The 15,454-nt window shown below is 41.0% G+C and overlaps 2 protein-coding genes across 3 annotated transcripts in view; one reads left to right on the top strand and one right to left on the bottom strand.

The window, feature by feature from the left end:
* LOC133423924 (liprin-beta-1-like) overlaps nt 1–6,469 on the top strand; it is a 32,940-nt gene extending 26,471 nt beyond the window's left edge. For both annotated transcript variants that reach the window (XM_061714254.1, XM_061714253.1), the window contains 13 exons: nt 266–296; nt 580–730; nt 1,491–1,626; nt 1,707–1,826; nt 2,284–2,434; nt 2,610–2,721; nt 2,793–2,881; nt 3,638–3,760; nt 3,839–3,964; nt 4,054–4,242; nt 5,243–5,401; nt 5,476–5,541; nt 5,626–6,469. In XM_061714254.1, coding sequence (XP_061570238.1) covers nt 266–296; nt 580–730; nt 1,491–1,626; nt 1,707–1,826; nt 2,284–2,434; nt 2,610–2,721; nt 2,793–2,881; nt 3,638–3,760; nt 3,839–3,964; nt 4,054–4,242; nt 5,243–5,401; nt 5,476–5,541; nt 5,626–5,712 — 1,540 coding nt within the window. In that variant the 3' untranslated portion in view covers nt 5,713–6,469. The remainder of the gene's footprint in view (nt 1–265; nt 297–579; nt 731–1,490; nt 1,627–1,706; nt 1,827–2,283; nt 2,435–2,609; nt 2,722–2,792; nt 2,882–3,637; nt 3,761–3,838; nt 3,965–4,053; nt 4,243–5,242; nt 5,402–5,475; nt 5,542–5,625) is intronic.
* LOC133423928 (NADH-cytochrome b5 reductase 3-like) lies at nt 5,834–12,517 on the bottom strand. Its single transcript, XM_061714262.1, has 9 exons — nt 12,383–12,517; nt 11,855–11,980; nt 11,671–11,743; nt 10,065–10,171; nt 9,859–9,988; nt 9,685–9,768; nt 8,476–8,561; nt 8,282–8,381; nt 5,834–7,218 (listed from the first exon to the last, which is right to left on the bottom strand). The coding sequence occupies exons 1-9, from the start codon at nt 12,401–12,403 to the stop codon at nt 7,046–7,048; spliced, it is 900 nt and encodes a 299-aa protein (XP_061570246.1). The 5' UTR covers nt 12,404–12,517; the 3' UTR covers nt 5,834–7,045.
* Between the last annotated feature and the right edge of the window lie 2,937 nt (nt 12,518–15,454).

The following is a 15,454-nucleotide window of genomic DNA, read 5'->3' as shown; positions in this document are numbered from 1 at the left end:
AATGGAGGAACTGTCTCTTAATCTATTATTCACAAGGTGTTTGTAATAAGAGTGTGAATACAACAAACAATAATATGATTGTATTTATGCACGTATGTGTACAAACACAGTATATAGTGCAGGAATGTTGCACAGTAACTTTACACATGATGTTGTGCCATAAACTTCTAAGACTAAGAAGAGAGTTGAATCATGGGAGGGGGATTCTGTGCATGAGCTGTGAGATTTCTGATCATATTTGTAATTTGTGACTTGTTTTTTTCAGTTCATTCGATGAAACGAGGAGCGGAGACCAGGTAAGACCAGGTCCAGTTAAAACTGACTCATCTGCACAGCATCATGTAGTTTTACTTAATGTCTTAATTTCAGTGTTCAAATTATAAATCATCTCCTCATTCTCCTCGAAAGCCTTAAATTTGGACTGTAACTGGATCTTACTGATAACTGAACAGCTTCAGCCTGTTGACATTAGAGGGTCCGAGACCTGCAACCAGTCCTGCTCTGACACCTTGTGGTTACATTTTGCAACTACACGTCTCTCTCTTTGTCCGCATCCTGACCTGCATGGTTTCCCTGTAGGCTAAAACTAAACCAGGACCAGCTTCTTCTGCTGCGACTAAAGGAAATGGTGGTGAGGGGAGTTTTGGCAGCAAGAAGGCTCGCACCTCGTTCGGCCGCGGCTTCTTTAAGCTGCGCGGAGGCAAACGTACAGCCAGCGCCCCCAACCTTGGTGAGTTTCATACACAGAGACAACGTTATTTGCGTTTATGGTCACCTTAATGTTTTTGCCATGGTAAAGTTGAGAAGATCGTACCAGCTGACCCACATCAGGTACCGTTAAGGATTTGCAGGCTGGACCAGTGCTACACTTTGTTCTGCAGTTTACAGCCTTTCCACGAGAACCCGTGTTTCTCGTGGGTGGTCCTGCTTGTGTGGTTGACGTGCTCGTTTGAAACTGAGCAGTTTATACTTACTGTTAGGACGGCACGGTGGCTTAGTGGTTGGCACTGTTGTTCTCGTGTTTGCGTGGGTTTCCTCCGGTACACCAGCTTCCTCCCACAGTCCAAAAACAGGCACGTAGGTCATTTGGTGTGTGTGTGTGTGTGTGTGTGTGTGTGTGTGTGTGTGTGTGTGTGTGTGTGTGTGTGTGTGTGTGTGTGTGTGTGTGTGTGTGTGTGTGTGTGTGTGTGTGTGTGTGTGTGTGTGTGTGTGTGTGTGTGTGTGTGTGTGTGTGTGTGTGTGTGTGTGTGTGTGTGTGTGTGTGTGTGTGTGTGTGTGTGTGTGTGTGTGTGTGTGTGTGTGTGTGTGTGTGTCCATTCTTGTGGGTTTGCCTCAGCAAGGACATCTGGTGTAAAACCTGAGCCAAGTAGATCTGCTGACTGTGTTGATCTGCTGTGGCGACCCCCCCCCCACTTGGAGGGAATAAGCCAAAATGCTGGAAAGAGGGAGTGAGAATATTTACTGTTTTGTTGACGTCATGGTTTTTCCAGCTGAGTCAGAAAGCAAAGGCACAGATCACCTGGACCTGGCCGGCGTCGCCCCGCAGAGATCCCGCGACGCAGCTCCTCTGCCATCATCTCCAGAAACCAAGAAGAAGTCCAGAGGGTTGAAGAAGTTTTTTGGCAGGTAACGAGTGAGCGTGACATCCGTCACATTTGAACTACTCTGAGTTTATCAGTTGCACATCTGTTATCGTTCTTGTGTAGGCTAAAGAGGAGTCACTCCACCTCCCTGAACCTCGATGATGCTGAAATGGAATTCAGAAGAGGCGGAGTCAGAGCCACCGCCGGCCCTCGACTCGGCTGGTCGCGCGAATCCAAACCCAAGTGAGTCCCAACACCGGGACGTTAATGACCTTCATGTGCAGGATTCTGAAACCTACAAAGCATTAGGTCTAGTAATTAGCACTTTCATTAAATAAGTCATTGCTCCTCACCCAGAATCTGCTGCATGACTAAAATATTGATTTAAATTTCTCACCGCTCGCCTTCTCAAGACCTTTTTTTGACACAATGTTGTTACAACATTGTGTATACAACAAAAAGGAACCTAAAATCTGTATTTAATTAAGACAGCTGGTACAAACATGAGCATCCACTATTTTATAACTTAAAAAGGATATATTTTTATCAACCAGCCAGTGTGTCCAGGGTGGATTAGAACATCGTTTTGGGTTTGAGGGTTATATTTGATTTAAACTTGGTGTGTTTGTGATGAGAACCACTGCAGTGTTTCTGTTGCCCACAAGCTTATATCTCATTCAGATTTTCTCTCTCTGTTCAGCGCTGCTGACGTCCATTTCTCCCGCTGGAGTAATGAGGACGTGTGTGTGTGGCTTCACGAACAAGGACTCGGGTTGTACGTTGCTCAGGGACAGAACTGGATCAAATCGGGACAAACTTTACTGCAGACGTCACAACACGATCTGGAGAAGGTAGGAGGGGAAAAAAACTAGTCATCAAAACTAGAATTTAATTTGTTTTTTAGGTGGTGAATGATTTTAAAGTTTGAGCCAAAGATGATCAAGAAATATTAACACAAAATCTATTTTAGAAAGTGTTTTTATTGAAGCAGATTCATGTTGAATGTGCTCTGCTTGTATTCATCAGGAGATGGGCATGAAGCAGCCTCTCCACAGGAAAAAGCTGCAGCTCGCTCTGCAGGCTCTCGGGTCAAAGGAGGACGATCTAAAGGGCAAACTGGACCACAACTGGGTGACCAGTGAGTGACGGCGAGTCTGAACCACCTTACTGTCGGTTGTGATCACGTCCACTGATGATTGTCGTTTCCAGGATGGCTGGACGACATCGGCCTCCCGCAGTACAAGAGCAGCTTCGATGAAGCGCGAGTGGATGGACGCATGCTGCACTACATGACCGTGGTGAGCTGCCAGAACCTTTTAAACCTCCTCATGGAGCTTCTGTCAGAGCTTAAAGAACTCCTTACACTGAAATGACTTGAGCGTTCCGCATCAAAGCATCTCATTAGAAATCTTTAATGGTCTGAATAAGGGCTGAGGATCGATTCAAATATCAAGATTCGATTCCGATTCTTAAGATTCAGAATCGATTATCAGGACTTGATTCGATTCGATTCCGATATTGATTTGAGTTAGTGTTATGTTATGTTTTTTGAGCTGTTGCATGAATTATATGACTGTAGTTCTGCAACATATTAATACTAGTATTGAGATTCAACAGCAAGTATTGGCAGCTAATGACCAATCACCTCCCAGAATGCTTATAGAACTGCTTTCAGAATCATTGTGGGGCAGAATGATCAATTTATCCCATTTCCCATTGAGAGAAATGAGAATTTGGTTTTTAGCATTTTATGCAAATGTAACCCCAAGACAGTAGATAAAGCAAATAAATGTATGCAATTATAACTGAAAACTTTAATGTTTTCATACTTTTAAACATATCTAAAAGACAAAAACATGGCACTAGTTATTCTCGTGTCCAACAAAACATTCCTTTTTTGGGCATAAAAAAAAATATACCAAAAGTTGTAATGATGGGATAAAAAATAAAATCGATCTTTGGACATGTGAATCGATTTAGAATCGGAAAATCGATCTTTTCAACACAGGGCTAGTCTGAATAAATAATGGTAACTGTTTAATCCTGTCGTCCAGGAGGACCTGCTCTCTCTGAAGGTGGGCAGTGTTCTTCATCACCTCAGCATCAAGAGGGCCATCCAGGTGCTTCGTCTCAACTTCTACGACCCCAACTGTCTCAGGCGACGGCCGTCTGACGAGGTAAGAACAAGCTCTGCTTGTTTGATCTGAAACCTTCCCACTACCTGCTCACCGGTTGGTTTGTTTGTTCCTGTGCAGAACAACTTCACGCCAGCGGAGGTCTCCCAGTGGACCAACCACAGGGTGATGGAGTGGCTGCGCTCGGTGGATCTGGCAGAATACGCCCCGAACCTGCGGGGGAGCGGCGTGCACGGAGGGCTGATGGTGAGGCAGCACAAATCTCTGATTTACAAACTTCACATCATCAGCATGAGTGTGTTGTAGTTTCTGACCTTCACCGTGCTGTCGTGAAGGTGCTGGAGCCTCGTTTCAACGTGGAGGCTCTCGCCCTGCTGCTCAACATCCCTCCTAACAAAACCCTGCTGAGGCGCCACCTGGCCACTCACTTCCACCTGCTCATCGGCTCGGAGGCGCAGCGCCGCAAACAGGACTTCCTGGAAAACCCCGACTACTCGGTCCTCACGGCCACCGCCAAGGTCAAGGTACAGCTGCTCAAACCGACCCAGGATGAGTTCAAGGAACCTCAGATCTAGTTATAGACCCCTCCTTAGGTGGTACTTTTCTCCTTCCACTATACTGTAATCTGGTTCTCTTTATTCATTTGCTGCTCTTGTTTTTAGTTTCATTTTATGCTGCCGGTCGTTTGCATACAGCAGAAAATGGGGCTTACTGCAACTGTGTCATGTTGAGTCCAAGGTTCTTGTGTGGCGCTACAGACTCATGGAGACGCGGTCGGTCCTGTCAGAGGTTGAGATAATGCCGAGATTATTGGAGCATTATTGTCTTCACGTGTAAAAAAAAATCCTTGCGTGTACCCCACTTTAGTTTCTATATTTTTTATTGTATACACTTGTCCTGGAAAATGTTATGCTCAAAACTAATGGGAAGCTTTATACAGTAACTTTAGTTACCTTGATTTTTCTATTAACATAAAAAATTTAAATTAAAAATCTAGTCTAATATCACTCTAAAATGTTTTTATTTATATTTTCAAGTGTAACATAATGCATCATTTTAAACCTGAGACATTTTATCAGAATAATCAGTATAGCAGCAGCTTTGACTCCTCACTTCTCCGTGTTTTTAATTCGACCTCGTATATGAACTCTCTCAGAGTAAAAACAGGATGAAAATGTATTTTTTACATCAATGAAAACTTCACTGGAAAAGACTAATTACCATCTTTACTGTCTGGTTTTGTGGAATCTGTGCACAGACTTTTATATAATTCCTAAGTGCTGGTTCTGAACCACATTAAAGACTATGCAGCAACACCAGAGTCTGGGCTTCACCCAGGACAGTCTGGCACGTCCTGTGATACCACTCTGTCCCGACCTGCAGCTCCGGTTAGAAACGTTGTTCCTGAATCCTGCAGGACTGGGGTCACAGTGACTTGTTTCTAACTGGCCACTTCGGTTTAAAAGCTGTAACTTCAGCTCATAACTAATGTTGTGCTGTTTGTGGTCCGTGTTCCTCCTGCAGCCGAGACGCCTGTCGTTTGGTAGCTTCGGGACTCTGAGGAGGAAACGTCCGGAGGATTGTGAGGAATACATCTGTCCCATGAACGTGGAAATGCCCACGAACAGCAGCTTCCAGAGGAGCGCCTGCATCTATGAGGATCATCTCGACAACTTGGAACAGGTACGGAGAGCATTTTACACTAGGACGAGTCTTCATAACCAGGTTTAAACCCTACGCTGTCTGGATTCTGGCAGATGGAAGACTCTGAAGGAACGGTCAGACAGATTGGAGCTTTCTCGGAGGAAATCAACAATCTGACGGTGAGAGGCCGAACTGCTGCAGTTGGATCACAATACTGTTTAAATAAAGATGCTGGACTGACATCCGTCTGTCCTCTTTTTCAGAGCATGTTGAAGGAGGAAGAGTTGTTCGGGGAGATCTCGCTTTGCTCTTCGGAGGATGGCAGAACAGCAACACACAAGTCCAACTGAGAGAACGTGAGACTTTGATTCACACAAAGATCCTTAGATTTCATGACCATTTAAATATTTATTGAAGTTTTCTTGAGTATAATGCATGATTTATCAATGTAATGCCTTATTTTAGTCTCGTCAGGACTTGGTTGTGTTTAACTTTTTTTTTTTTTTTTTTTAAATGGTACGGAAGATATCAGCTTGTTGGAAAGAAGCTACATTTTAAATGTATTTGTTTGGGTTTTGACTTTACTGGCAGACACAGATACTCATCGTTAATGTCAAAACCTCGACAAATGGAAAAGGGTCTGGCTGCAGACCTCCATGGTGGGACCTCTTTCAGAACAGGATTCACTCATAAACCTGGAAGTAACAGATTTAAAAGGAAAATGCATGTTTACACATGGTCAACATTACAAGTTTGTTTTTGTTTTTTTTACACAAAGTTGCTAAATAAGTGTCAGATTACCATTGATGGTTAAGTAACGATCCTAAATTGAAAGAGACCCCACTGAGATCAACATGCTGTAACCAGGTTAAATATCACATCTCAAGTTGACTTAATAACGTTACATCTCTTTTTCTTAATGGAAACACTTAACTAGTCGACCTTCTTTAAACAAGATGACATGTTGGTTTATATTTATGAATCAATATAAGTGCATGTCCCTGAAGGTCCTAAAAGACAATCACTGAAACCAAAGGCAACATGTTTAAGTGTTATAGATGTACTCTGCTTGTTTTTAAATTTTTGATAATAAAAATGAAAAACTCACTTGGCAGTGTTCTTTCCCTTTTTTATATAAACAGTTGGGATCTGTGTATCAATAATTCAGTAGCAGTTGATAGTTATGTTGCACATCTGAACACAAGCAGCTGCCAGATTTCAAGAGCATACTTCACTTAGTTGTCAATAAATAACCAGTGAACATGTTTCAGCCATAACAATAATAATCTTTGACAACGGCAGGTTTGACATGATCAACAACTCTGAATGAAGCAAGTTACAAGTCTTCATGTGCATTAGAAAAAGCTTTGCAGGTGTTAAGGCACTGATTAAAACCAAACTGAAGCTCCAGCACAAGAGTTTCATAGTAACATCCTCATTTAACACCAAACATCCGAGAACCATTGCCAGAAACAAAACAAAAAACCCCACATCACATACTTTTAACTTACGACTCCCCGCCTTTCCATCAAACCCATATTGGTCCTTGCTGTGATTATGTCACATGATGAATATCAGCCATATGAATGCTATACGTGTGCAAAACTCTTAGTGCTTTCAGAGCAGAGACGATACTGGAGACCCTTTAAATAAGCAAACCTCGACTCCTGTGAGGACAGACGTCTAGAAGACGAATCTCCGGCTGTTTGAGTGGCCGAGTTTGTCCAGGTTGGGGTTGCAGGCGAACTGGATCATTGGCGGAGGCCCACACATCAGGACGAGGGTGTCATCTGTGGGGGGTGGGAGGTGTTCCCTCACCATGTCCTCGCTGATGAAGCCCTCACTGTACTCCCAGCCTGAAACACACAAACACTCACATGTCAACAGTGACCCCTGCTGGTGAGACGGTCAAACATGCTGCTGGGAAAAGCATCCCCAATTTAAAATACGTCAAGCCCTTTATTCGTCTCACAGTGGAGACATTTCTGTTAACAGTAGCAAGAGGGAAAAAGTACCAAAAAAGAAAAACAGTAGTAACAAAATGTATACCGTATTTTCTGGACTATAAGCCGCACCTGCTCGATTTAAAAAAAAAAAAGATATACAAGCTGCATCCACTCTATTTAAAAAAAGAGATATGCAAGCCACAGATATTTATGTTAGATTAGATATTTACTACATGTACAGAACGATTTTGAACTGTAAATGATGTACATATTTGTACATAAATAGATCCTTTCCTAACAGTCTTTTAACACGGCAGCAACTTTGCTGATTTAAAACGGGACAGAACCAAGAGAAAATAACCGGTATTTATTTATCTGTTTGAAATCTGCTTCTACCTACTTCTATCTGCTAAAGAAGAAGTAGCATATTCTTGTTTGCATTTATTTTGTCTTAGTTTTGATTCTAATTCCCGTTAGAGCGCCCTGAGCGGTGGAAGAAAAATCCACAGAATATCTGCACCTTTGTATAAGCCGCATGGTTCAAAACCTATGAAAAAAGTAGCGGCTTATAGTCCAGAAAATACGGTATATATCGTTAAGAAGGAAAAAAAGGCAACTATAAGAATGTGGTTTGATTTACAAAAGCCACATGACAGGACTAAACCTGACAACAATCTCATTGATCTGATTCAGTCGTCATTCACAATTTAACCTGATTAAATTAGTTTTGGAAGAGAGAAACTATTTGCCTTTGTTTTTCTGACTATTGTCACATGTAAGGCAGCCGACTAATAATCAGCTTGAATAATTTATCTAATCAAGATAACTTTGTTTGAAAAGATCAACCTCTGCTCTGATGTATAAAATATGTACGGTAAAACTATTAATTTCTCTGAAAATGCAACTTTACGTCTGGAATTCTGCCTCAAAGGAGCAAAGTTCCCTCAAAATTGTCCAGATGTTTAGGACGTACCTTCAGGCGCTCTGTCGACAGTGAACCACAGCTTGAAGCGCTCCGGGTGGTTGACTTGAATCTCCTCCAGCTCTTCTCGCAGCAGGATGTCCTTCTCAGTCTGAACACAGGACCAATCAAACATTTAGGGTTTTTTAGCAGCTGTGTGACCGACAATAAACAGCTGGAATGTGATGCTGGTCTGTGGTGCTGACCTGGTTGGCAAACAGCAGGTGGCACACGGTCTGGTCTTCAGGGTCCTTCATGATGGCTGTGACGATCTGCAGCATGGGAGTTATGCCTGGAACAACCACAGAGCACGTCTTTGGACAGTGTAACACAGAGAACGTGGGCACCCATTTGAACTTTAGTTGTAGCTGTAAGACCAGAGGTGTCAAGTAACGAAGTACAAATACTTTGTTACCTTACTTAAGTAGAAATTTTGGTTATCTATACTTCACTGGAGTAATTATTTTTCAGACGACTTTTTACTTTTACTCCTTACATTTTCACGCAATTATCTGTACTTTTTACTCCTTACATTTTAAAAACAGCCTCGTTACTCTATTTCATTTCGGGCCTTTAAAAAAAAACTATCCAGTTAAATTGTTCCATCCGGATAGAGTGAATTTGGTTGTGGTTGTTTCAGATGTTCTTGTCCAGTTTTGTTCTTACATCCGTTCCCTCAGATTCCTGCAACTAAACTTGGATGTACATTCCAATAAAGGTTAGGATAAATGATAACATGCCTCTGAAGTTTGACTTTTTGCACCATTACAATACTTATAGGCAACTAGTCATCATATCTCCTGCTCTCTGAAACACATGTTAATGCTCAATAGTACACATATATGCTTCTTTAATATATTTGCATTATAATAAGATGCATTAATTTTCAATGGCTTTTGTCCTTAATGGCTTTTTTCCCCCTTACATTACTTTTACTTTTATACTTTAAGTAGTTTTGAAACCAGTACTTTTATACTTTTACTTGAGTAAAAAACTTGAGTTGATACTTCAACTTCTACAGGAGTATTTTTAAACTCTAGTATCTATACTTGTACCTGAGTAATGAATGTGAATACTGAAGACATCTCTGTGTAAGACTGAGGGAAATCTTCACGCTGTATCTCATACAGAAGATGAGTTTAAAAGAAAAAGTCAGGTGATAAACTCTACTAGGACTGGGTGTGATCTGAGCAGATATGAAGACAGAACCACAGCAGATCCCTAAACTAGTGTATTCCTGGAGAGTTAACAGCGGTCTCCATCCTCTGATGCTGCACCTCGGGATATTTCACACTACTCTGGCATCAAGTTGGACTTATAAACAAGTACTGTTTGTTAAAGTGTCAAATCAATAGTAAGAGGTGTAATCTGTCATGTTCTGTGAAGCCAACAGCTTCTAAAAAGACTTCCCTCACCTGTCCCTCCAGCAATCATGCCCACATGTTTAGCCGTTTTGGTCACAGCCGGAGTCTTTTTATCAGGCTGAATGTCAAAAACACCTGTGGAGGAACAGCAATGTTATCATCTCACTGTGGTAACGTCAACATCAATCCAGCTGCTGCATTCAGGATTCCTCGGTTGATGCTCACCTTTGCCTTTGTAAACGAGAAGGCCACTGGGTCCTCTGAAATCAATCGTGTCATTGATCTTGAGGTTCTCCAAATACTGGCTCATCTTCCCACCCTCTGGAAATTTAGGGTTAACGTCTTTAAAGTAAACCTAAAAACACAGACAATCGTGAGAAACAAAAACAGGACACAAATTTACTTACAAACAGACAGGCAGATCTCCTGACCTTCACCACCAGCTCTACGTAACCGCTGTCGTCATCACTGGACACCGGTGTGTAAGGACGGACGACCAGCTTCCCATCGACTTTAGCGGACAGATAGATGTGCTGCCCTGGAGGGGAAAACAACTTCAGTTTGGTTTTAATGCACAAGAAAAAGTTTATCCTCCAACATTCACAGAATGGGTCAAAGATGTGATATCTTTTATACCTTTAGAAAAGCTCAGATACAACAGATTCAAATCTCGCCAAAAATGTATAAAGGCCTGGTCCCCTTTCTTAGAATTCGTCCTCATGATGATTCTATGTGGGGGTGTAGGGGAGCCTTTTTTCTAGTTCTTCAATTTTATTTTATTCCTTTTGGGGTAATATTGTCTATTGCAGTTTTTTGTTTTTTTAACTTTATAATATATTAGTGTGATATGTTACTATTTTATATATGTATATATATTTGTGTTTTGGGTGTTTTGGGGGGTTATAAAAGAGAAAAAAAGACATTTCTATTGTGAGCAATGATGTACAGGATTTCTTTTTGAATAAACAAAGTTTTCCACAGGCGATGCATCTTTTGTCTTACAATGACAAAAACTATTAAAATAAAAACAAGTACTCGGAAGGAGCTGGACTGAATAAAGAGGTTTTGACAAGTAAAAAAAAAAAAAAAAAAAAAAGAATTCGTCCTCATTCTGTCTTGTAGCTTAGCATTTATTTTTGTCATGTTTACAGTGTTACTCGCATGTGTGGAAACCCTCAACTGCACTACTAACCAACAAATGTTTGGACTAATGCGTAACCCTTAACCGTCCATGTGTTATTCATCTATTTATTTATTGTATCATCATTGTTGTTGTTATTACTAATATTTTATTTTCCCTTGTTTACATATGTTTTATTGCTATTATCTTCTTTGTATGTGAGAACCGGGGAAAGTGGGATATATGTGGGGTTGTTTGTCTTTGTGTTAAATATTGAAAAATCTTAAAAGAAAAAGTTTACCCTAATCCAGTGGTTCCCAACCATTTTTCCTTGTTCCCCCCCTACTTGTGTCTAAGACCAGCCGGGCCCCCCGACCCGTACGTACTAGCACCAAAATAGTCTTTAATTGAAAAAATGAACAGGAATTATGTTTTTTTTAATAAATTTCTCTTTGGTTTACTCTGTATACATATGACTTTGTTTTTCTCCAATGTCACCAATGTATAAAATACGCACAAAAGGACATAACAATATTTCTGAAAAATGTCTCTTTTAATATGAGACCAACATTTTTTATCATTTTTCCTTTAACAACCTGTCGGAGTAGATTAAATGTTGAGTAATGATATAATAATAAGGAATTAAATCATTTCCTGTGTTTGTCACCAGTGTATAAAAAACAAAAAATATTCAAGACATTCATAAATTATTCCTAACAATGTCTTTTGAATGACTCATTCGCAAATATAATTTTTACAACTGCATAATTTTAAAGCAGACAAAGTTTCGTGCCCCCCCCAGAGATCTCTGGCGCCCCCCCGGGGGGGCCCGGACCCCAGGTTGGGAACCACTGCCCTAATCAATGCTGACTAATTGAACGGGAGTAAATTAAACGATCACATGATTCCATACTGACCAATAGGCAGACCGAGGACGTGCTCAGCAGAAGGCAGAGCAAAGCGGAACTTCCTCGTATCATGACTGACGATCTAGACAAGAGACAAAAACAATTTCTCAAAAACTCAAGATCTCACAGAAAAGCAGCGGCGGAACGTGAACGCACCAGCGGCGTTCAAAGACACACCCTGACGCGCTTTCACCTGTTTATCTATGAGCCGCAGGGCGTATTTAATGTTGGGGTCCTCTAAGGTGATGGCAGGTCTGCGTTTGGAGAAGAACAGCCTGAAGATGAGGTTGATGATGCCGTCAAAGCCGCCCCTGATGAGCTGAAGAAGGGATGAAGGTCACAAGCCAAATGACTCAGACACCAACTAAACCAGCTGGTGATAAGCCTGATTTATGGTTCTGCGTTAAACCGACGCAGAGCCTTCGTCGTAAGTACGCGTAGCCTACGGCGTAGGGTACGCGGCGACGCCGTAGGCTCTGCGTTGGTGTAACGCGGAACCATAAATCAGCCTTGAGCTGTCCGAGACCTCTGAGGGGCGGTGTCTGGATTAAAGCCATGTTTCTTTAATCCTTAACAGGAGAAATGAGTCACACCAACTCCTTTAGGGAAGGGCCCCATAAGACTGGACAGAAACAGCTACACAAGCCTTCACTTATACTAGAAACTAAGAAGAAGTACATAAAGAAAACAGTGTGAGCATATTTAATTCATTTATACTTACGCCAATGATGTAGGAGAGCATTTTTAGTCCGTTCAGACAAATGCAAGATTGTTAGTTGAAGCAGAGAGCAGCCTCTAAACTATGACGGCTCGACCAACTGTCCAAGTGTTGCAGCTCATACACATCCGGTTGATGCCTTCCAAAATAAAAGCACGAAGTTTAAAATCAACGCTTTTATTTTTTTCCCCACGCTAGTTTAAATCTGTTTTAAAATCAAATGAGGTTCGCAAACTGCAAACAGACTAGAAGTCTGTTACTAACCCGTTTTTATTTGTTTTGCTCCAACTGACGCCCACACAGCGTAACAGGTTATGTATTGCAAAGTTTGTCAACACTTAACGCTCGCCTGCTTGACGGCACTGACGCCCTACGTCACTTCCGCTCAGAAAGCGTGGAGTTTCAGAATAAAATGCAGAAAACTCCCCAGAGTGCGAATTAAGAGAATAAGAGCATGGAGATTTTCTTTTTTTGTCTGCACATATATTAATGGTTAATACCAAGCAAGTTTGGTAAAAACCTAAAGCATATATATATATATATATATATATACACATATATATATATATACATATATATATATATACACATATATATATATATACACATATATATATATATATATATACATACATATATATGCATACATATATATGCATTGCATGCATTTTAATATCTAATCTATAATGTTTTTTTAAAAATGTATATATATATATATATATATATATATATATATATATATATTTAATATAATTAATATAAACTTATGTGATATGTGCTCGGGGGTGGCATCCGCTGCTAATCTGAAATGAGAGAAACACAAGCCTTTGAAATCTGTAAGAGAGAAAACAAACAAACAGACACGAGAACAGGCAAAGACACAAACAGCAACCATTTCAGGTCCCTGAGACTGAATCAAGACTAGGCTACTGCGATTAACTGTCCCCCAAAACTGTGGAGTGAGTACGTAGGTGAGTGAGCAGGTGTGTATGTCTGTAACTGGGTGTATGTAAAGTGAAAACAAGGCTTTACCTGAACTGCAACTACAGTGGAGGAGTTGAGGATGGATGGAGGATGGAGATGATCTTCAGTTTGTCGAAATGATCCACATTGACTGGCCCTGCCCCTTCTCAACCTTTCCCCGACCCTGCACCCCAACCTGGGACTTGCTGATTGGGCCGGAGCTTCAGGAGCTGCGTGCTGGCCTGTGGTCCCCACCCCCGGGTCATCCCGTTGCTGCTTCCACCTGCCTGCTGTGTGCTGCTGACGTCCCCGACTCCCCCAGTCTGGCCCCCGGCAGGAGGGTCCCCCCTTATGAGCCTGGTCCTGCTCAAGGTTTCTTCCTCCTAAAGGGGAGTTTTTCTTGCCACTGTTTGGCTTAAGGCTTTTCTCCCACCAGGGGAGTTTTTACCTGCCATTGTTTATGTAATAATTGCTCGGGGTCATATTCTGGGTCTCTGGAAAGCGTCTGGAGACAACTTTTGTTATTTTAGACGCTATATAAATAAAATTCAAGTAGCATTGTTTATCCAGATGGACATTACTACAAAGTAAATAATTTACTGGTCTTAATTGAATATCAAACCAGAAGTGTTCTGACCACAGTACTGCTGATGCATGATGGGTCAGTCTCTCTATTTATAGATGTCATGCTTCACGGTTTGTGGTAGATGCATCTTTTATCTGGTTGTTGCATCGGTTTTATTTTCTCCTGCAGCGTTGACAGCTTATGGGAAGTTAACTGATAATACGTCATACTGATAAGTCGTGAATGAGTTGTTTGTTTTAACTCAGAACATTTAGCATGCTTACATATTGAGATGAGCTACACTACTTAAACTTTCATTAGACATCAGACTTTCAAAGAACAAAACAAAATGTTACTCTCATACACATTTTTTTTTCTTTTTTAATACTCAGAGGTTCCAGCAATAACAGGCCAGAAGCCTATAAGCCAGTTTTCTCATCAGTGTATGAAGCTTTTTTTTCAACCATATAAAGGGGGATCATTTTTTCCTCAGTTTTCAAAAAAGGGCAATACAAAGCTGTGGAGCCAGTTTAATCATCCTACAGTGGCTGACGATGGAAAATTTGACAACGATGACAAATTTTCCAAAACACTAAATGTCGTCAATGTGAAAGCAATGCTGCTCCAGTATGAAGAAAACATGTTCAAAACTGTCAGACAAAGAACATTGCAGCTTCTTAAGCTACCCAAAAAGAAAAATTAAAGGAAAAGAGGTGAAATTTCCTACCACAAATGTGTCACTGGTGTATCAGTTGAAGAAGACTCCTCATTTTTCACTGATGACATTTGCATCCGAATGAGATTTGTTCAACAGCTGCTTCAGATCTACTAAACCTTCATCTCATCCATCATCAGCTCATGAGCATTGCACCCATGAGGCATTTTTAGGACAATAAACACTTGTCCTCTGGTTCCAGTACACATTAGTAAATATTCACAAATAGAAATTGATCTGCAACCAGGATGAGACATGGAAAAGAATATCAATTTTTCTGTTAGTTGGTTCTGTTTGACATCCCGTAGATGGCAGTAGTGATCTTTCTTAAACAGCGGATGTGGGAAGTTTACAGCTCATTCAAACTTGAATTTGTCACGCAGGTGAAACATACAAAGAGTTTTCTTTTTCAAATAAGTGGAGTTTCGTTGGGAGAAGTGTGTCACGCTGCTGCCAATCAATAACACTGCAGTGACGGTGATGAAGCTTATTAAAGCGACTCTCGGTGGCTGCGACTGGATCTTCTGCAACTTTATGGAGATCAAAATGAATAAAAACCACAACATGGTAAGATTCTGTATCAACAGGAAATAAAACATTTTTTTATTGATCATTTGTGTATATGAAGTTATATAACAACAGTCAGAAAACTCCACAGAGTGAATCACTACACAAAGTGAAACAGAACTGTAAAACACCTCATCAAAAATGAAGGTATACACTGCAAATATAACTGTGAGCGGCTCGCTGTCGCTGCGAGCGATATGGCAGGAAAAAACACCCCAAACAGTTCTACGAGATTACAGAGAAAACTTCCACACACAAAATACTC

Source organism: Cololabis saira, chromosome 23 (assembly GCF_033807715.1).
Source record: "Cololabis saira isolate AMF1-May2022 chromosome 23, fColSai1.1, whole genome shotgun sequence".
NCBI lineage: Eukaryota > Metazoa > Chordata > Actinopteri > Beloniformes > Belonidae > Cololabis > Cololabis saira.
Note: the sequence above shows the minus strand (reverse complement) of the source record. Positions and strands in the feature narration are given on the sequence as shown.